Below are 21323 nucleotides of genomic sequence, written 5' to 3' on the forward strand. Positions count from 1 at the left end.
CGGGTGCTTCCGAGATGCTGCATCGGCGAGTTGGCGGCGCTGGAGGTTCACCGTCTGCGTGAGGTGATGGGACTTCCGAGAGACTCTGAGACTGTTACTCTGCCCATGGTCTGTTGGTATCAAATTACGGTATTGCTTTGCACTGTTGTAACTATATGTTATAATTATGTGTTTTTTGTTAGTTTTTAAGTCGGTTTGTCATGTGTTTTCGTCATATCCTTCTGGAAAAACATTTTTATCATTTCTTAATGCATGCATTACTAAATGACAATAAAAGGGGACTGCGTGTCCTTATAATCATAATCATAAGTTCAGTTCATCCACGGAATAGTGATGAGAGAGATGTTTGTAATCCAAAAGGCGAATGTTGTGAGATTAGATTAGATTATGAGGACGCTCAGTCCTCTTTTATTGTCATTTAGAAATGCATACATGCGTTAAGAAATGATACAATGTTTCTCCGGAGTGATATCACAGAAAACAGGACAAACCAAAGACTAACACTGACAGAACCACATAATTATAACATATAGTTACAACAGTGCAAAGCAATACCATAATTTGATGAAGAACAAACCATGGGCACGGTAAAAAAAAAGTCTCAAAGTCCCCGAGTCGATCGACTCCCGAGTCCCCGATAGCAGGCGGCAAAAGGGAGAAACTCCTTGCCGTAAATCTCCAGGCACCGTCAACTTGCCGATGCCCTGGAAGCAGCCGACCACAGCCGACACTGAGTCCGTCCGTCCGAAAACTTTGAGCCTTCGATACCGCCACCCAATCGCCGTCCTCTGCCGAGCGCCTCCGACCTAGCCCCGGCCGCCGAAACAAGCAAAGCCGAGGATTTCGGGGCCTTCTGCTCCGGAGATTCCGGTTACCACACAGCAGCAGCGGCGGAGAAGCGGATATTTCAGAAGTTTCTCCAGATGTTCCTCCGTACTCTCACGTCCGTCTCCATCAAATCAGAATTGTGCACGGTCCCCTACTTGACAGATAACAGATATCATTCACCGGAGAGGCCGCGCCCACACTGCCGTCGCGCCGCCATCTTCTCCTCCTTCTGTTTCGGTATTCCACAGATTCCGCAACTGCAATACAAAATAACAATAGTGATAGGGTTTTATCTCCGAAGTTGTTCCACTCCATATACGAAATATCACCGACAGTGAGCTTCAGCGAATATCCTTTCAACACAAGCGGTACCACAACCGAATTCAGCTACGGGACATCCCGAAGTGGTGGCCACAGGATACTCAGACAGAATCCACGTATGGATTATCACCAACAGTAGCTTATCACAAAGGGGACCCTGTTCAAGGGAACCACCACCCAAGCAAGGGTCGACACACCGGTAGATTCCACAAGGTTACCCCAAACACACAACGTGATAGCCACTTATCCAGCTCCACGACATACGAAATAACCCTAAAAGTGATTTGCCACAGGGGTGTCTTTCTTCAGTGAGCTACCACACCCAAACAAGGGTAACACACAAGTGGTATTCACGAAGGTTTCCTCTCACCAGAGAACCCACTCTTGTGGACTAACTACGTGACAGTCACACCTTCGCATTCGAATGGAACTCAAACTCACCCTTATGGGCTACTTAGAGAGAGAGTCCAAACAGTGACCTCTTTGTCACTTGGTTTCTTCTGTTTCAAACTTTCCACTCCCCTCTTCTCTTCCTTTAAAGTCACCGAATGGGACCACAACAAGGGGACTGTTCTTCTGTAGTGAGGTTATCAACCCAGGCGAGGGTTGGCCACACGAATAACTCCCCACTGGTCACACCTTGTCCACACTGCGAGAGCCACCGATCGATTCTGCTGATCGATCCTTCCCCCGCCCAAAAAAAACACCTTTCTTCGGGCATAACAAAGTTCACCCAGTGTCCAAAACCATGTGTCTGTTTGTCTATCAGCTGACCTTCTAGTTATCCCACGGTGGGTGGGGGTGTTGGTGAAGTGGGTGGTGACCAGTTACAGGAGGCGGCCGGCCGCATGGCGGAACGAAAGCCGTGATGTCACTGTGCGGGGCAGGATGCTCGATGGGCTGAGTGGCCATTTTCCTGCCTGGTACGTTCACAAGAAAAGCGTTGACCGCAGAGATCTCGTAAACCGATTTAATGAGGACAGGCCCTCAGGCATTCAAATTATTTGTCGCTGAAACAAAACCAGTCATCGTAGTAATTCAATCATCCAGACAGTTGACAGAGATGATAAACAATGAACCCAGCACCGATCCCTGCGGCACCCGACTGGTCACCGGTCTCCAGTCAGACAGTTAAAACATCTTCTACCACTTGCAGCCTCCTCCCGAGAAGTTGATGCCGAAACCAATTTACCTCCTCATCAAACACATTGATGAAGGAAGAGCAGTAGATGTAGTGTATATGGATTTCAGCAAGGCATCTGATAAGGTACCCCATGCAAGGCTTATTGAGAAAGTAAGGAGGCAGGGGATCCAAGGGGACATTGCTTTGTGATCCAGAACTGGCTTGCCCACAGAAGGCAAAGAGCGGTTGTAGACGGGTCATATTCTGCATGGAGGTCAGTGACCAGTGGTGTGCCTCAGGGATCTGTTCTGGGACCCTTACTCTTCGTGATTTGTATAAATGACCTGCATGAGGAAGTGGACGGATGGGTTAGTGAGTTTACTGATGACACAAAGGTTGAGGGTGTTGTGGATAGTGTGGAGGGCTGTCAGAGGTCACAGTGGGACATCGATAGGATGCGAAACTGGGCTGAGAAGTGGCAGATGGAGTTCAACCCAGATAAGTGTGAGGTGGTTCATTTTGGTAGGTCAAATATGATGGCAGAATATAGTAGTAATGGTAAGACTCTTGGCAGTGTGGAGGATCAGAGTGATCTTGGGGTCCGAGTCCATAGGACACTCAAAGCAGCTGCGCAGGTTGACTCTGTGGTTAAGAAGGCATACGGTGCTTTGGCCTACATCAACGGTGGAATTGAATTTAGGAGCTGAGTGGTAATGTTGCAGCTATATAGGACCCTGGTCAGACCCCACTTGGAGTACTGTGCTCAGTTCTGGTCGCCTCACTAGAGGAAGGATGTGGAAGCCCTAGAAAGGGTGCAGAGGAGATTTACAAGGATGTTGCCTGGATTGGGGAGCCTGCCTTCTGAGAATAGGTTAAGTGAACTCGGCCTTTTCTCCTTGGAGCGACGGAGGGTGAGAGGTGACCTGATAGAGGTATACAAGATGATGAGAGGCATTGATCATGTGGATAGTCAGAGGCTTTTTCCCAGGGCTGAAATGGCTTCCACAAGAGGACACAGGTTTAAAGTGCTGGGGAGCAGGTACAGAGGAGATGTCAGGGGTAAGTTTTTTTACTCAGAGAGTGGTGAGTGCGTGGAATGGGCTGCCGACAACGGTGGTGGAGTCGGATACGATAGGGTCCTTTAAGAGACTTTTGGACAGGTACATGGAGCTTAGAAGAATAGAGGACTATGGGTAAGGATAGTAATTTCAAAGGTAAAGACATGTTCGGCACAGATTTGTGGGCCGAAGGGCCTGTATTTTGGTGTACGATTTCCATGTTTACTTCATCTGGAATGTCAACTCCCAGAAAATGCTTGACTAACTACCCATGTAAAACTCGGCGAAACACTTTGCCGAATTCTTCTACACTATTCTGGAATACTTTTAATCGGGTAAACTACCTGTTGTTTCTCCCAAAGATGGAATTATCACGTCGTTGCACTCTGATTCCGGACCAGCACCATTCTAGCACATTTGTTAAGAGTTACACTCAGTTCCCGCTTCCCCGCCGGCAGAGTGTTTACATAATTCATGTTTATTTTCCCCACTACCGCGTCTCCGTCGTCATGAGATTTAGAAACATATAAACATCGAAAACCGACAGCACGGTACAGGCCATTCAGCTCAGAAAGTTGTGCTGGAATATTCCTATCTTAAAAATTACTAGACTTCCCCATAGCCCTCTATTTTTTCTAAGCTCCACGTACCGATCCAAAAGTCTCTGAAAAGACCCTATCGTATCAAAGCTTCACTCTGTGTGTCTGACCCTGAGAGTGTGTGATGGGACGGTGTGGAGGGAGATTCACTCTGTGTGTCTGACCCCGGGAGTGTGTGATGGGACGGTGTGGAGGGAGATTCACTCTGTGCGTCTGACCCTGAGAGTGTGTGATGGGACGGTGTGGAGGGAGATTCACTCTGTGTCTGACCCCGGGAGTGTGTGATGGGACGGTGTGGAGGCAGATTCACTCTGTGTCTGACCCCGGGAGTGTGTGATTGGACGGTGTGGAGAGAGATTCACTCTGTGTCTGACCCCGGGAGTGTGTGAGGGGACGGTGTGGAGGGAGATTCACTCTGTGTGTCTGACCCCGGGAGTGTGTGATGGGACGGTGTGGAGGGAGATTCACTCTGTGTCTGACCCCGGGAGTGTGTGAGGGGACGGTGTGGAGGGAGATTCACTCTGTGTGTCTGACCCCGGGAGTGTGTGAGGGGACGGTGTGGAGGGAGATTCACTCTGTGTGTCTGACCCCGGGAGTGTGTGATGGGACGGTGTGGAGGGAGATTCACTCTGTGTCTGACCCCGGGAGTGTGTGATGGGACGGTGCGGAGGGAGATTCACTCTGTGTGTCTGACCCCGGGAGTGTGTGATGGGACGGTGCGGAGGGAGATTCACTCTGTGTGTCTGACCCCGGGAGTGTGTGATGGGACGGTGCGGAGGGAGCTTCACCCCGTGCTCAACGCCGGTAACAAATCATGCTTGACTAATCTATTGGAGCTTTTTCAGGATGTAACCAGGAAGATAGACGCGGGAGATCCAGTGGATGTGGTGTACCTTGACTTTTTGAAGGCATTTGATAAGGTACCACATAGGAGATTGGTGGGTAAAATCAGAGCTCATGGCATTGGGGGGAGGATATTGATATAGATAGAAATCTGGTTGGCAGATAGAAAGCAAAGGGTAGCAGTGAATGGGTGTTTCTCGGAATGGCAGGTGGTGACTAGTGGGGTGCCACAGGGCTCGGTATTGGGACCACAGCTGTTTACGATTTACGTCAGTAATTTGGAGGAAGGCATTGTGAATAACATCAGCAAGTTTGCTGATGATACTAAGCTGGGTGGCAGTGTGACATGTGATGAGTATGTTAGGAGATTTCAAGGTGACTTGGATCGGCTGGGTGAGTGGGCAGAGACTTGGCAGATGGCGTTTAATGTGAATAAATGTGAGGTTATTCACTTTGGGAGCAAGAACAGGAAGGCAGATTATTATCTGAACGGTGTGGAGTTAGGTAAGGGAGAAATACAAAGAGATCTAGGAGTACTTGTTCATCAGTCTCTGAAGGTGAATGAGCAAGTGCAGCAGGCAGTGAAGAAGGCTATTGGAATGTTAGCCTTTATTACAAAGGGAATTGAGTACAAGAGCAAGGAAATCCTTTTGCGTTTGTACAGGGCCCTGGTGAGACCACACCTGGAGTATTGTGTGCAGTTTTGGTCTCCAGGGTTAAGGAAGGACATCCTGGCTGTGGAGGAGGTGCAGCGTAGGTTCACTAGGTTAATTCCTGGGATGTCCGGACTGTCTTACGCAGAGAGGTTAGAGAGACTGGGCTTGTGCACGCTGGAATTAAGGAGATTGAGGGGGGATCTGATTGAGACATATAAGATTATTAAGCGATTGGACAAGGTAGAGGCAGGAAATATGTTCCAGATGCTGGGGGAGTCCAGTACCAGAGGGCATGGATTAAGAATAAGGGGTGGGTCATTTAGGACAGAGTTGAGGAGGAACTTCTTCTGCCAGAGAGTTGTGGAGGTGTGGAATGCGCTGCCTCAGAAGGCAGTGGAGGCCAATTCTCTGGATGCTTTCAAGAAGGAGCTAGATAGGTATCTTATGGATAGGGGAATCAAGGGTTATGGAGACAAGGCAGGAACCGGGTATTGATAGTAGATGATCAGCCATGATCTCAGAATGGCGGTGCCGGGTCGAAGGGCCGAATGGTCTACTCCTGCACCTATTGTCTATTATCTATTGTCTATTCCATCCCCCATCCCTTTCGTACTTGGGTCCTAAGTGAAATCACGTCTGACATTACACTCGATTTTAACTGTCTGCCGGGGCTGTTAGCCACGATGAGGGTGGGAGGTAAAGATGAGATCCTCGGCAGCCAGAGTCTGCAAATCCCACGTCGCTTAGCCTGGAGAGAGACGCTGCTGTACCAGTGTGAGGAGCTCATAGTCATACTTTATTGATTCCGGGGGAAATTGGTTTTCGTTACAGTTGCACCATAAATAATAAATAGTAATAGAAACATAAATAGTTAAATAGTAATATGTAAATTATGCCAGTAAATTATGAAATAAGTCCAGGACCAGTCTATTGGCTCAGGATGTCTGACCCTCCAAGAGAAGAATTGTAAAGTTTGATGGCCACAGGCAGGAGTGACTTCCTATGACACTCTGTGTTGCATCTCGGTGGAATGAGTCTCTGGCTGAATGTACTCCTGTGCCCAACCAGTACATTATGTAGTGGATGGGAGACATTGTCCAAGATGGCATGCAACTTAGACAGCATCCTCTTTTCAGATACCACCGTGAGAGAGTCCAGTTCCGTCCCCACAACATCACTGGCCTTACGAATGAGATAGTTGATTATGTTGGTGTCTGCTACCCTCAGCCTGCTGCCCCAGCACACAACAGCAAACATGATAGCACTGGCCACCACAGACTCGTAGAACATCCTCAGCGTCGTCCGGCGGATGTTAAAGGACCTCAGTCTCCTCAGGAAATAGAGACGGCTCTGACCCTTCTTGTAGACAACCTCAGTGTTCTTTAACCAGTCCAGTTTATTGTCAATTCGTATCCCCAGGTATTTTTAATCCTCCACCATGTCCACACTGACCCCCTGGATGGAAACAGGGGTCACCGGTATCTTAGCCTTAATAATAAATAAAATAATAATAACACTAAGTGAGAGAGTGGTATCAGACCCATTATTGCAGATCACCGGGTCCGGGGGCAGCAGTAATCCCCGGTCACTGTTTCTCCTCTAGCGAGACTCCAGTCCGACACCCAGACAGGAAGTTGCAGCGTTTTATTCATTTCATCATGACAAATGTAAATTGAAGACTGTGTGAGCTGCTAACGTGTCCGGGTATAAATAAACTGCTCCCGACTCACGCACAGTTACACACAATTCACCGACCGGGCACAACGGGTGACAGATTGAATAATCGGTCCCGTTTCTCACCGTCAGTCTGCACCGGAGAACCGATGATTATATAATCACACGAGGAAATCTGCAGATGCTGGAATTTCAAGCAACACACATAAAAGTTGCTGGTTGAACGCAGCAGGCCAGGCAGCATCTGACGAAGGGTCTCGGCCCGAAACGTCGACTGTGCCTGTTCCTAGAGATGCTGCCTGGCCTGCTGCGATCACCAGCAACTTCTTTGTGTGTTGCTTGATCGTAAAGTCACACTTCAGGGCCGTGTCCGGGATCGCTGCAGATCCTGGGTCACTGCCGAGGTGTCTGTCAATTTAACATCATTCTATCGGCCAGTCTGCCCAATGCATTGTCCTCAACAAAGGGAGCAAAAGGATTCTCTCCTGGGATAATCCAGCCCCGGGACACCGGTGTCCCAGGCCGAATCCTGGACTGCCCACCCCCTCCCCCCGCCCCGGGCTCATCCCGGCTGTGTAATTCCCCGGGGTCTCACGTGTTTGTGCTTCTCCAACCCGGACATCCGGCGGCAGCGGAGGCGCCGGACAACAGGCAGAAGTACGTCACTGCGGGACCGCTCCCGAACGTCACAGAGCGGGAGACTGGATGCATTTCCGGTAGAACCGTCGGGAACTGAACCCGGAGCGCGGCGAGTTAAAGGGAAGGGCGGGAGTTAAAGGGGAGGGCGGGAGTTAAAGGGGAGGGGCGGGGAATCGGCCAAAATGTCCCCATCCCGCGGGCGGGGATGTTCACACATTCAGATGTTCACAGATCCACTCTCAGTCCGGCTCTGGGTTCCTGCAGAGATCTCAGTTCCTTCTCCCCGGTCTCACTGAACTGATTCCAGTCCAGCCTGAAACAGATGGGAGAATAGAGATGAAATAAACAGATCACACAACAGCGTTAGTAACAGGCGACTGGGGTTAATGTTTCAACAACACTCACAGACAAATATCACCAGAAAACCCGCGGATCCGCTGATATTTTATCAGACTGATCATTAACACAAACACTCACCCGATCCGCTCCAGACTCGGGAGGGTCAGTATGAGGCGGCGGAGAGCGGGGACAGATCGGTCTGTGAGTGAGTTTGATCCCAGGTGCAGCTCCGTCAGTGATGGTTTTGTACTGAGAGCGGAGACGAGATCCTCGGCACCAGAATCTGTGAGACCGACACGGGTCAGCCTGGAGATGAGAGAGAGTGAGGGTGATGGACACAGAGAGACAGGAGATGGTACAGATCCCCAGTGTTTATCAGTAACACAATTACTGATCACATTAATGTTCAGTGTCAGGCACCCAGTGACTGTAAACACAATCTCCCACAGTCTGGTACTTACCGCAGTTTCCGTATTTTACACTCCGGGTTCCTCAGAGCCGCAGACACCAGTTTCACTCCTGAATCTCCCAGTTCATTATCACTCAGGTTCAGCTCCGTCACTGATGGGTTTGTACTGAGAGCGGAGGCGAGATCCTCGGCACCAGAATCTGTGAGACCGACACAGTTCAGCCTAGAGATTAGAGAGAGTGAGGGTGAAGGAAACAGAGAGACAGGAGATGTCATACGCAGGGAGGGGGCGTTGGGCACGGACCCAAATGCAAGGCACAGACGCTGACGTACTACGAACCGGACTAGGCGTCTCAAGAAGGCAAGGGAAGTCGGGAGGAAACCATGCTGGACATGGACACGGACCCTGGACGAGACAAGGACACCGGGCCTGGGCTAGACCTTGGACTGGGAGAGTTGGACCTGGACGAGGAACTTGAAACAAGGAGCCGGACTAGGACTCCGAGCCAGAGACTGGACAGGGACCCGGAACATGGGTCTTGACTCGGGGTCGGAGTCCGGATCCAGGCGAGGACTCGGGACTAGGAACAGGCCAGACAAGATAATGGTTCAGGGAATACGAACCCTTGACATGGACTGGACGAGGCTCTAGGACGAGGCTTGGACTAGGAGAGGTTCTGGGACGTGACGAGAGACTCCAGGGCGAGACCAGGGATCCCCAGCGCAGGATGAGGTACTTCAGCACTGGGCTGGGCGTGAAACTCCGGATTCGGCTGGGCCCTTGGACTGGACGAGGTACTCCTGGACGGGACCCGGCTTGGTTTGACTGGGCTTGGCTGAGCTCTTGGGTACTTGGACTGGTGTCTTGGGTACTTGGACTGGGCTTGGTTGGCTCTTGGGTACTTGGCGGGGCTTGGAGTCGGGACTCCTTCTTGGGTCTCGGAGCCACCGGAAATCTTCTAGGGCACAGGGTCAGGATGCTTTCCAGGACGCAGGGCCGGACCCTTCTTAGGACGCAGGGCCCGAGGTGGCTGCGGAGGTAACTTTCCGTGGTAACCGCCAAGGAACTTGCCGTGGCAACTGTCAGGGATACAGAAGAAAGGGAAGGGAAGGGAAAGAAAGGGAAGGTCAGGTCAGGTCAGGGAAGATCATGTCGGATCTTAAAGACTTCACGGACCGAACCAGGACAGGAGACGGTGTAATCCCCAGTGTTTATCAGTAACACAATTACTGATCACATTAATGTTCAGTGTCAGACACCCAGTGACTGTAAAGACAATCTCCCACCGTCTGGTACTAACCAAAGTTTCTGTACTTTACACTCCGGGTTCCTCAGAGCCGCAGACACGAATTTCACCCCTGAAGTTCCAAGTTTACTATTAGTCAGGTCCAGCTCCGTCAGTGATGGGATTTTACTGAAAGTTGAGACGAGATCCTTGGCAGCAGAACCTGTGAGATCAACACGGTACAGCCTGGAAATGAGAGCGAGAGTGAGGGTGAAGGACACAGAGAGACAGGAGATGGTACAAATCCCCAGTGTTTATCAGTAACACAATTACTGATCACAGTAATGCTCAGTGTCAGACGCCCAGTGATTGTAAACACTATCTCATAGTCAGAGTCATACTTTATTGATCGGCGGGGAAATTGGTTTTCGGTACAGTTGCCTCATAAATAAATAAATAGTAATAAAACCATAAATAGTTAAATAGTAATATGTAAATTATGCCAGGAAGTAAGTCCAGGACCAGCCTATTGGCTCAGGGTTTCTGACCCTCCAAGGGAGGAGTTGTAAAGTTTGATGACCACAGGCAAGAATGACTTCCTATGACGCTCTGTGCTGCATCTCGGTGGAATGAGTCTCTGGCTGAATGTACTCCTGTTCCCACCCAGTACATTATGTAGTGGATGGGAGACATTGTCCAAGATGGCATGCAACTTGGACAGCATCCTCTTTTCAGACACCCACCGTCAGAGAGTCCAGTTCCACCCCCACAACATCACTGGCCTTACGAATGAGTTTGTTGATTCTGTTGGTGTCCGCTACCCTCAGCCTGCTGCCCCAGCACACAACAGCAAACATGATAGCACTGGCCACCACAGACTCGTAGAACATCCGCAGCATCGACCGGCAGATGTTAAAGGACCTCAGTCTCCTCAGGAAGTAGAGATCGCTCTGACCCTTCTTGTAGACTGCCTCAGTGCTCTTTGACCAGTCCAGTTTATTGTCAATTCGTATCCCCAGGTATTTGTAATCCTCCACCATGTCCACACTGACCCCCTGGATGGAAACAGGGGTCACCGGTACCTTAGCTCTCCTCAGGTCTACCACCAGCTCCTTAGTCTTTTTCACATTAAGCTGCAGATAATTCTGCTCGCACCATGTGACAAAGTTTCCTACCGTAGCCCTGTACTCAGCCTCATCTCCCTTGCTGATGCATCCAACTATGGCAGAGTCATCCGAAAACTTCTGAAGATGACAAGACTCTGTGCAGTGGTTGAAGTCTGAGGTGTAAATGGTGAAGAGAAAGGGCGATAAGACAGTCCCCTGTGGAGCCCCAGTGCTGCTGATCACTCTGTCGGTCACACAGTGTTGCAAGCACATGTACTGTGGTCTGCCAGTCAGGTCGTAAAGAATCCATGATACCAGGAAAGCATCCACCTGCATCACTGTCAGCTTCTCCCCCAGCAGAGCAGGGCGGATGGTGTTGAACGCACTGGGGAAGTCAAAAAACATGACCCTCACGGTGCTCGCTGGCTTGTCCAGGTGGGCGTAGACACGGTTCAGCAGGTAGACGATGGCATCCTCAACTCCTAGTCGGGGCTGGTAGGCGAACTGGAGGGGATCTAAGTGTGGCCTGACCATAGGCCGGAGCAGCTCCAGAACAAGTCTCTCCAGGATCTTCATGATGTGGGAGGTCAATGCCTCCGGTCTGTAGTCATTGAGGCCGCTGGGGCGCGGCGTCTTCGGCACAGGGACGAGGCAGGACATCTTCCACAGTACAGGAACCTTCCGGAGCCTCAGGCTCATGTTGAATATTTGGCGAAGTAGTCAACATAGCTGAGGGGCACAGGCTTTGAGCACCCTGATCTCCCACAGTCTGGTACTTACCGCAGTCTCTGTATTTTACACTCCGGGTTCCTCAGAGCCGCACACACCAGTTTCACTCCTGAACCTCTCAATTTATTATCACTCAGGCTCAGCTCTGTCAGTGATGGGTTTGTACTGAGAACGGAGACGAGATCCTCGGGACCGCAATCTGTGAGACCGACACGGGTCAGCCTGGAGATGAGAGAGAGTGAGGGTGAAGGACACAGAGAGACAGGAGACGGTACAGATCCCCAGTGTTTATCAGTAACACAATTACTGATCACATTAATGCTCAGTGTCAGACACCCAGTGACTGTAAACACAATTTCCCACATTCTGGTACTTACTCCAGTTTCTGTATTTTACACTCCGGGTTCCTCAGAGCCGCAAACATCAGTTTCACTCCTGAATTTCCAAATCGATTATCACTCAGGCTCAGCTCCGTCACTGATCGGTTTGTACTGAGAGCGGAGACGAGATCCTCGGCACCAGAATCTGTGAGACCGACATTGTTCAGCCTGGAGATGAGAGAGAGTGAGGGTGATGGACACAGAGCGACAGGAGACGGGACCAATCCCCAAAGTTTATCAGTAACACAGTTACTGATCACATTAATGTTCAGTATCAGACAGCCAGTAATTGTAAACACAATCTCCCCCAGTCTGGTACTTACCCCAGTTTCTGTATTTTACACTCCGGGTTCCTCAGAACCGCAGACACCAGTCTCACTCCTGAATCTCCCAGTTCATTAACACTCAGGTCCAGCTCAGTCAGTGATGGTTTTGTACTGAGAACGGAGACGAGATCCTCGGCACCAGAATCTGTGAGACCGACACAGTTCAGCCTAGAGATTAGAGAGAGTGAGGGTGATGGACACAGAGACACAGGAGACGGGACAAATCCCTAAAGTTTATCAGTAACACAGTTACTGATCACATAAATTTCAGTGTCAGACACCCAGTAACTGTAAACACAATCTCCCCCAGTCAGGTACTTACCACAGTTTCTGTATTTTACACTCCGGGTTCCTCAGAGCCGCAGACATCGGTTTAACTCCTGAATCTCTCAATTTATTATCACTCAGGCTCAGCTCCGACAGTGATGGGTTTGTACTGAGAGCGGAGACGAGATCCTCGGCACCAGAATCTGTGAGACCGACATTGTTCAGCCTGGAGATGAGAGAGACAGGAGACGGTACAAATCCCCAGTGTTTATCAGTAACACAATTACTGATCACATTAATGTTCAGTGTCAGACACCCAGTGACTGTAAACACAATCTCCCAGACTCTGGTACTTACTCCAGTTTCTCTATTTTACACTCCGGGTTCCTCAGAGCCGCAGACACCAGTTTCACTCCTGAATCTCCCAATTCATTGCCCGAAAGTCTAAACACAAACAGACAAATTGATAAACAAAGTTTTTCCCTCAGTGGGACTGAGGGAATTACTCTCACTCGGATATTTCAGGAACCATTAAACACTTCAGTAAATCACTGATCGGAGTTCCCATCACTGCCCATCTCCAGGGTATTCACTGAATGTCAGTAATTTAGTCTGTCGGTGTGACCCTGTAAACTCCTCAAATTCCAGCTCATTCCCCGATGCTTAGAAAAGTGGTTCTGACCTCAGACGGTGGGAAGAAGCAGGGCCAGAGGGTGGGAGAAAGTCCCACAGAGAGGAAGATTTGTGAATGGGAAACTGTCGATGGGAGATGGTAGGAGAGATCCCACAGGAGGAAGCGGGATGGGGAAGAGAGATCCCACAGGAGGAAGAGGGATGGGGAAGAGAGATCCCACATGAGGAAGAGGGATGGGGAAGAGAGATCCCACAGGAGGAAGGGGGTAGGCAAGACTGATCCCACAGGAGGAAGGGGATAGGGAAGAGAGATCCTACAGCAGGAAGGGGATAGGCAAGAGAGATCCACCAGGAGGAAGGGGATAGGGAAGAGAGATCCCACAAAAGTAAGGGGGTTGGGGAAGAGAGATCCCACAGGGGGAAGGGGGAAGGGGAAGAGAGATCCCACAGGAGGAAGGGGGTGGGGAAGAGAGATTCCACAGGACGAAGGGGGTGCGGAGAGTTCCCACATGACTAAGAGAGGTCGACAGTAGAAAGGGATGCGGAAGTAGATCGCTTGTGAGGGGATGGTGTAAATTACGGCCCAGAATCAGCAGAGGACATAACCATTGGGGGGCTGTGTAGTGAGCACAGTCACAGGTGGATTGATGGTGATATCATACACGGGGAAGGGCAGGGAAGCACAATCTCACAATAGTATCTCTTTCCTTCTTGCTGGGACAGTCTGCTGACGGTCTCTTGTCCTTCACCGGGAAGTGGGTGTGAATCTCTGACCCACCTGCTGCAGTCAGTGTCGGTCTGGGTGTCAGTAACAGTGAGAAGGAACATTGTTAATAGACGTTTTCAAGGCTAGGAGTAACACGTCCATTCCTGTGATTTACTACCACTGAACCAAAGGCCGTTGTTCACTGATTTGATGAATGCTCCAACATCCCTTCGCAAGGAACCATAGAAACCTCCCGTCCTTGGGGAATTGCTGACCGACTCCCTGGTCATTTGTCACAAATCTTCACAATCTGATTCACTGCAGTTTTACCCGAATTCCTTTCACAATGGAACAGTTTCACCGTTCAGAGCGAGAGATAAATCGAGTTACCCCAACTCCTGGCACTTGTGCAGCCCTGGTCCCAGCCGCTGGATTCCTTCACACTGAATGTGGCAGTTCCCCAGGTTGAGGTGTTTTATTGTATCACAGAATCCGATGACATGAGACAGGACCGCGCAGTCAATCGGGGTCAGTGTCATTCCACTGAATGAAAGTGTTTCCACAGATCCCAGTGCGGCCTGAGCCAGTCCACGATTCTGAGACTCAAACAGGTAGTGCAATGTGTTCAGGAGGCTCCTTTTACCAGCTTCACTCCCCGTGTTTCCACTCTGGCGTTTAACCTCCTCCTTCACCCAGTCAATCACCCGGCAGATAGTTTGATGAGGAAATGGACCCAGAAACTCCTCCAGGCCCCGAGCTGTCAGTGGGGAGGAGAGACCAGCAATAAAACGGAGAAATACCTCAAATCGCCCATCTGTAGTGTTGTGGGCTTCAGTGAGGAATTTCAGGATATCCCCGGGATGCGGATCCAGGAATTGTGCGAGTGCAGCTACAAACTCTTGGATGGTGAGGTGAGGGAATGTGTACACCACGCTCCGGGCAGAATCGTCTCTCTCCAAAAGCTCCATCAGGAACCCGGACAGGAACTGGGAAGGCTGCAGACTGTAGTTGATCAAATCTCCACTTGTAAACACAATCTTCTTCTCGAACACTCCTCTGAAGGCCATCTGACCGACCCTGAGTAACACATCACGGGGGTTCTCAATCTCACGGCCGTGGTTTTTCAGGATGTTGTAAATATAGTAGGAATATAGTTGGGTGATGGTCTTGGGAATTCGCTGCGGGTCCCTGACTCTTTGTGTGAAGAAGGGGCCCAGTGCCAGAGCGAGGATCCAGCAGTAGGAGGGGTTGTAGCTCATGGTGTACAGGATCTCGTTCTCCTCCACGTGTTTGAAAACAGCTGCTGCCACCGTCTGATCTTCAAAATGCCTGATGAAATATTCCTTCCGTTCCTCACCAACAAAACCCAGGATTTCAACCCAGATACCGATCTCTGCCTTTTCCAATAAATGTAACGCAGTGGGACGGGTGGTCACCAGCACTGAACACCCTGGGAGCAGCTTATGCTGGATTAAATTGTACACAATGTCAGACACCTTGCACTTGAATTCAGGGTCGGTGCATGTGGACCGAGGTTCTGTGTTTCCCCGCCTGTCAGCAAAATCAATTCTGTCCTTGAATTCATCCAAACCATCGAATATAAACAGCAATCCCTCTGGGTTCTTCCAGACCTCTCTCAGGATATTCCCGAAGTAGGGATACTGATGCAGAATCAGTTCTTTCAGGTTTATCCTGCAGTTAATCGAGTTCAAATCCCGGAATCTGAAACTGAAGACAAACTGGAATTCCTGATATATTTTTCCCGTGGCCCAGTCATAAACAATCTTTTGTACCAGTGTGGTTTTCCCGATCCCTGGGACTCCGGCCACTGCTGAAGACAGCCCGGATTTGTTTCTCATTAAAGATCTTTTCAGTTTTTGAATAGAACTCCTTTTGAATAACTGATCGGTCCGGATTTTTTCCAGCTTTCCCTGGAGATGTTTCTGTCTCCACTCCTCGTGGTCTCTGCCTCTCGCCAGCAGCTCGTGTTCCACCAGTCTCCGATCTCGAACGGTAGAAACGACCGTGAGCTCAGCGTATCGATCAACCAGTTGGAAAACCTTCACCTTCTCCCTCATCAGGATCGTGTTGACTCTCAGTGTTTCAGTCTGTGCCCGCAGAGTCTCCTTGTGTTTCTGTCGAACATCTTAGGATGGACAGAAAGAGGTCGTCACTGCCTGATCTGATGAAGATGGAGCACACAACAGAGTTTCTTTGAATAAAAAAAAAATGATAAAGACATTGCTTGGGTGAAATCGGGGGATCAGAGGTAAGAGTGTCTGAAAATGAACGATGGCCCTCAGGATTGCTGCCAGTGCCCGCGCCCCCCCGCCCCCGGCTACAGTTTCAATAGGAATAGAATGAGGTGCAGAGGAATGCGTGGCTGAAGATTTGGAGCAGGGGGCAGGGATTCAGATTTCTGGATAATTGGGATCTGTTCCGGGGCAGGTAGGACCTGTAGAAAATGGACGGGTTGCACACGAATCCGGTGGGGACCAATATTCTTGCTGGAGCTGTTGGGAGTGTTTTAAACTAATATGGCAGGCGGATTGGAGCCAGCATGGTAGAGCTGAGGATGAACCAACAGGTTTACAAGTAGATGGTGGGGGTAACATGAATGATTGAGTTCAATTAACAAGTCAATGATTGGGTTCAAATACAGACAGGCAGAGATTCCCGAGGATTTCACCTGGTCCCTGAGCTCCTCCATCCTGATCAAAATGGCGCAACAGCGCCTTTATTTCCTGCGGAGCATCAAGAAAGCTCACCTCTGTCCCAGGATACTGACGGACTTTTTACCGCTGTACCATTGAGAGCATACTCACCAACTGCATGTCAGTGTGGTATGGCAATTGTCCCGTATCGGACCGCAGAGCGCTCCAGCGTGTGGTGAAAATAACCCAGCGGATTATCGGCAGCCAATTGCCCACCATTGAGAACATTTACCATACACGCTGCCTGTGGAGGGAAATCTCCGGAGGGAAAGGCCCCGAATCCTCGGCTCTGCCTGTTGCTTGGCGGCCGGGGCCGGGGTCGAAGCTCTCGGCAGGGACGGTCCTCAGTGCTCGGTGTTGGAGGGCTGGTCGGACGGAGGCAGCTAGTTTTCGGACCGACTCAAGAGTCGGCTGCGGTCGGGTGCTTCCAGTGCATCGGGAAGTTGTCGGCGCTGGAAGTTCACGGCAGGGAGAGTTTCTCCCTTCTACTGTCTCCGTGAGATGATGGGGCTATCGAGACTTCGAAACTTTTTATTTTCCGTGCCCATGGTCTGTTCTTTATCAAAATACGGTATTGCTTTGCACTGTTGTAACTAAATGTTATAATTATGTGGTTTTTGTCAGTTTTTCAGTCTTGGTCTGTCCTGTGTTTCTGTGATATCATACTGAAGGAACATCGTATCATTTCTTAATGCATGCATTTCTAAATGACAATAAACGAGGACTGAGTGTCCACATAATCTAATCTACTGTTTTAGAAGGGAGGAAGACAAAAGAAGGAAAACTATAGGCCAGTTACCCAAGCTTCAGTGAACGGGGAAGTGTTGGAGTCTCTTATTACGGTTGCGTTTCCGAGGTACTTGGAGATCAATGAGGAAATAAGTTAGCATGGTTTCTGTTGAAATTCACCGTGGAAGTAAGAATCAGAGTGGAGAAATGAGAGTCAGTGGATGCCATTTACTTGGATTCTCAGAAGGCATTTGATAAGGTGCCGCACAGCAGACTGCTTAACCAGACAGAAAATCTATGGCGTCACAGGGAAGACACTGGCATGTGTAGCGGATTTACTGACAGGCATCAGGCAGCAAGTGGGAATAAAAGTGACCTTTTCTGGTCATCTGCCGGTGACTGGAGGTTTTCCGCCGGGATTAGTATAGGGACCGCTGCTTTTCAAATTGTTTATCAATGATTTAGATGATGGAGTGAATTTATTTGTGACAACGTTTGCGGATGATACAAAGAGGGGTGCAGGGGTAGGTAGTGCGATTGCAACAGGACTGAGAGAAAATAGAAGAATGGGCAAAAAAGTGGCGGATGGAAATGTGTGATCATGCGTATTGGTAAAAAGAGCAGACTGTTATCAAACTGGGAAGAAGGTCCAGTCGTCAGAGGTGCAGAGGGACTTCGGAGCCTCGGGCAAGACTCCCAGAAGATTAATTTAAAAGTCGAATCTGAGGTAAAGGCGGCAAATGCAACGTTGGCATTTATTTAAAAGAGAATCGAATATAAATGCAAGGAGAAAATGCTGAGCCTTTTCAAGACTGTAGTCAGGCCGCACTTGGATTACTATCAACGGTTTCCGGAAAGATGTGCTGTCATTAACGAGAGTCGACAGGAGATTCACGAGGATGATTCCGGGAATGAAGGGGTTAACATATGAGGTGCGTTTGGGCAACTTTAGGCCTGTACCCACCGGACCTTTGAGGAATGCAAGGGAATCTCTTTGAAAGCAACAGAATGTTGGAAGGACCAGGTGGGGTGGGCGTGGGAAGGATGTTTTCCCATGGTGAGTGTATCCAGAACTACTGGGCACACAGTGTCAACATTGAAGGGCGATCCTTCAGAACAGCTAAGGAGGACTTTCTTTAGCTAGAGAGTAGTGAACCTGTGGACTGCTCTGCTACAGACGGCGGTGGAGACCAAGTCCATGGGTATATTTACGGCAGAAGTCAGGGCATCAAAGGACATGGCGAGAAGGCAGGTGTATGGGGTTGAGTGAGAACCGGGATCAGCCATGATGGAACGGCGGAGCAGACTCGATGGGCTGAATGGCCTAATTCTGCTCCCATGTCTTGTGGTCTTATGCAGGAATAGCAAGAAATCTCGGCTCCACTTTGGATGGGTGGTGTGAGACTTCCCTGGCTGGAGTTGGGTGTTCCAGTTGGAAGGGTTTGGCCTGAGTTTTGTCAAGTCTCCAGCTACCCGGCGCTGCGGAAAGGGGAACACCGAGGCTTCCTCTCTGAGCGACGAGAACGTCTGCTGATCAAACTCACAGAGGCCTCCGGGTGCACAGCCCGAGACACGGTGTTGTGACAAATGCAGATTGCTTCCTGTCCCCCAGATACAGCAACAAACACCTGTCTCCCAGACTCTGACAGTCTCTACACTGGCCTCTCAAGACGGGTATTCAGAATCAGAATCAGAATCAGGCTTATTATCACCGGCATGTGGTGAAATTTGTCAGCTTAGCAGCAGCAGTTCAATGCAATACATAATCAAGCAGAGAGAGCAAAAGAAGATAATAAATAGAAAATAAAAGCATTACAAATAAATAAACAAATTAATTACATATATTGAATAGATTATTTTTTAAACCGTGCAAAAACAGAAACACTGTATATTACACTGTATTCAGACTCTCAGAGCGAAATAAAGGCTTTGAGATGTCCGGTCCATCGCTTACCTTTCAGATGCGCGGGCACTTCAGATAAACGCCGCACAGTGTCCATGTAGGCGAACTGTCCGTCACCTGTTCAAACAGATTAACCTGCATGAAGTCTGTTCTGTGTAATACTGTGAATTCATCAGCATTTACATCAGTAACACACAGTGTATTGTTCACCGTACCACTTTCCCGTATTTCCTCCAATATTCTGCTCAGCTTAGGTAAGTGGTGATGTAGTTTGACAAAGGATTCCCACATCACCCTCCGGGCCCCGGAGCCCTTCTCCATCACCAGATCCAGGAGGAGTTTGGAAGCGGCCGCTCGGGTTCCCTGCTCCGCCAGCTCAGTCACGCTCTATAATGAACAACGGGGAATATATTGAGATGTGAGAGAGGTATACAAGTTTATAAAAGGTACAGATAGAGTGAGTGCGAAAAGGCATTTACTGCTGAGGTTGGGTGGGACTGGAATTAGAGCTCATGGAGTAACGATGACAGGTGAAAGACAATATGAGGGGGAACTTGTTCACTCAGAGGTTGCTGAGAGCGTGGAACGTGCTTCCATCGGAATTAGTCGATGTACATTCGTTTCGAAAATTTAAGATCAATCTGAATAAGTTCATTCAATGGGGGAGTTATGGACGTCTCTAGTCCGGGTTCAGATCAATGGGACTTAGTGGATAATAGGTCGGCGTGGACTAGATGGGCCGAAGAGCCTGTTGCTGTACTGTAGAGTTCGATGACGACGGGTAGGTCAAACTATGGCGGGGTCACTGTTGATTTTACCCCGGGGTAATTGCTGGTGAATCCCAGCAGGCTCACACTCAACGGTCGGGCTCCAGACTACAGCTGGGAATTGGCAGTGAGGAGCAGCCAGGAAATTCAGGACTGTTGTGCACGTGTGACAGACCAAAGCCAACTGGCGGTAATGTTGAGAAAGAAGTTTGGGCTGAAGTTGTCAGCAGCCTCACGTGGAATGTAGGGCTCGGTGCGGTGTGCGGTTCCTCACTAAAATTCAGTCTGGGTGCCAATACCTGAACGCACTCCGGTAGCACACGGACCATTTCAAAGACGTTTCTTTGTAATTCTGTGTTAGCTGCAGATGCTTGGAGTATTTTCAGTGATGGAAATGTTGCACTTTCCAGTGTTAACAGTACATGCTGCGGTAATTATAAACTCAAATTGGAACAGTCACGAGGGACAGTAGGTAACAGAACCATGAGAGCGTGTTGGGATATTGATCAAAAATATGGTCGGCAGTTCAAATGAGAACCGATAGTCAGTGTTACCTGGTCAATTGAAAATGAGCTTGAAGAAATGAGAAATGAGCTGAGGAATAAGTCGCCATATATTTGATTTGCGGGAATCCCGTGGGTCACCAGCAGAACACAGACTGGTGAATGGCCATTAAGGTCGAACATTGAGAACATGATGTGATGTCAGACAGAGTGGTGTAAAGTGCTTCTCTGTCCGCTTGCAATGTCCGTCGAGTGTTACATTATTAAAGTCAACTGTTAATCATTGTCTGTCTCCTAACCTGTCTAAAAATGAACGCGGTCAGAAAACTGGAGAGGAGCTTGTATTGGTGAATAAACGTGCAGGGTTACCGCAGATGAAAAGACTTTTCTTGATGTTGACCACAAGCACTGCAGGGTTTACACTGCCCAGAGGAGCCGCTGCGCCGGGTCTGTCGGTCTGTGATGGATTCCGCCGAATCTACACAGAGTCTATGTTCCTGACACTTACGTGATACTCTGGCCCGGTGAAGTGATCCTCGCCCATTAACATGAAGCCGACTCCCTCCACGCCCTCCTCAATCGCCCACTCCAGTCGCTCCACGTAGAAAGTGGTCAACAGGAACAGTTGGTGATCGTCACAGTTTGCCAGGAAAGAGGAGATGGCGGAGTTCAGATCTGCAGTCGGTCACAGAATATAAAATAGTCGAGTGTACCATGCGTATGCGGGTTCGCTGCCAGTTAAAACCAATCCCATCTTCCGGACCATGGTCAATATCCCTCCGGTCCCGGTCTACTTAGGAGTTCAAACGCCTCTCAGAAGCTGCTGAGTATCCGTTTCCAGTCCC

The 21323-nt window shown here is 49.5% G+C and overlaps 1 protein-coding gene across 1 annotated transcript; it reads right to left on the reverse strand.

Moving 5' to 3' along the window:
- Positions 1–7966: 7966 nt before the first annotated feature.
- LOC140193826 (NACHT, LRR and PYD domains-containing protein 3-like) lies at positions 7967–21043 on the reverse strand. Its single transcript, XM_072250977.1, has 10 exons — positions 20987–21043; positions 19424–19595; positions 19260–19325; positions 14253–16008; positions 12881–12967; positions 12579–12749; positions 12254–12424; positions 8542–8712; positions 8219–8386; positions 7967–8054 (listed from the first exon to the last, which is right to left on the reverse strand). Exons 1-10 carry the CDS (start codon positions 21026–21028, stop codon positions 7967–7969), a joined length of 2892 nt encoding a protein of 963 aa, XP_072107078.1. The 5' UTR covers positions 21029–21043.
- Between the last annotated feature and the right edge of the window lie 280 nt (positions 21044–21323).

The sequence above is a fragment of the Mobula birostris genome, unplaced genomic scaffold (assembly GCF_030028105.1).
Source record: "Mobula birostris isolate sMobBir1 unplaced genomic scaffold, sMobBir1.hap1 scaffold_891, whole genome shotgun sequence".
Classification (NCBI taxonomy): Eukaryota; Metazoa; Chordata; class Chondrichthyes; order Myliobatiformes; family Myliobatidae; genus Mobula; species Mobula birostris.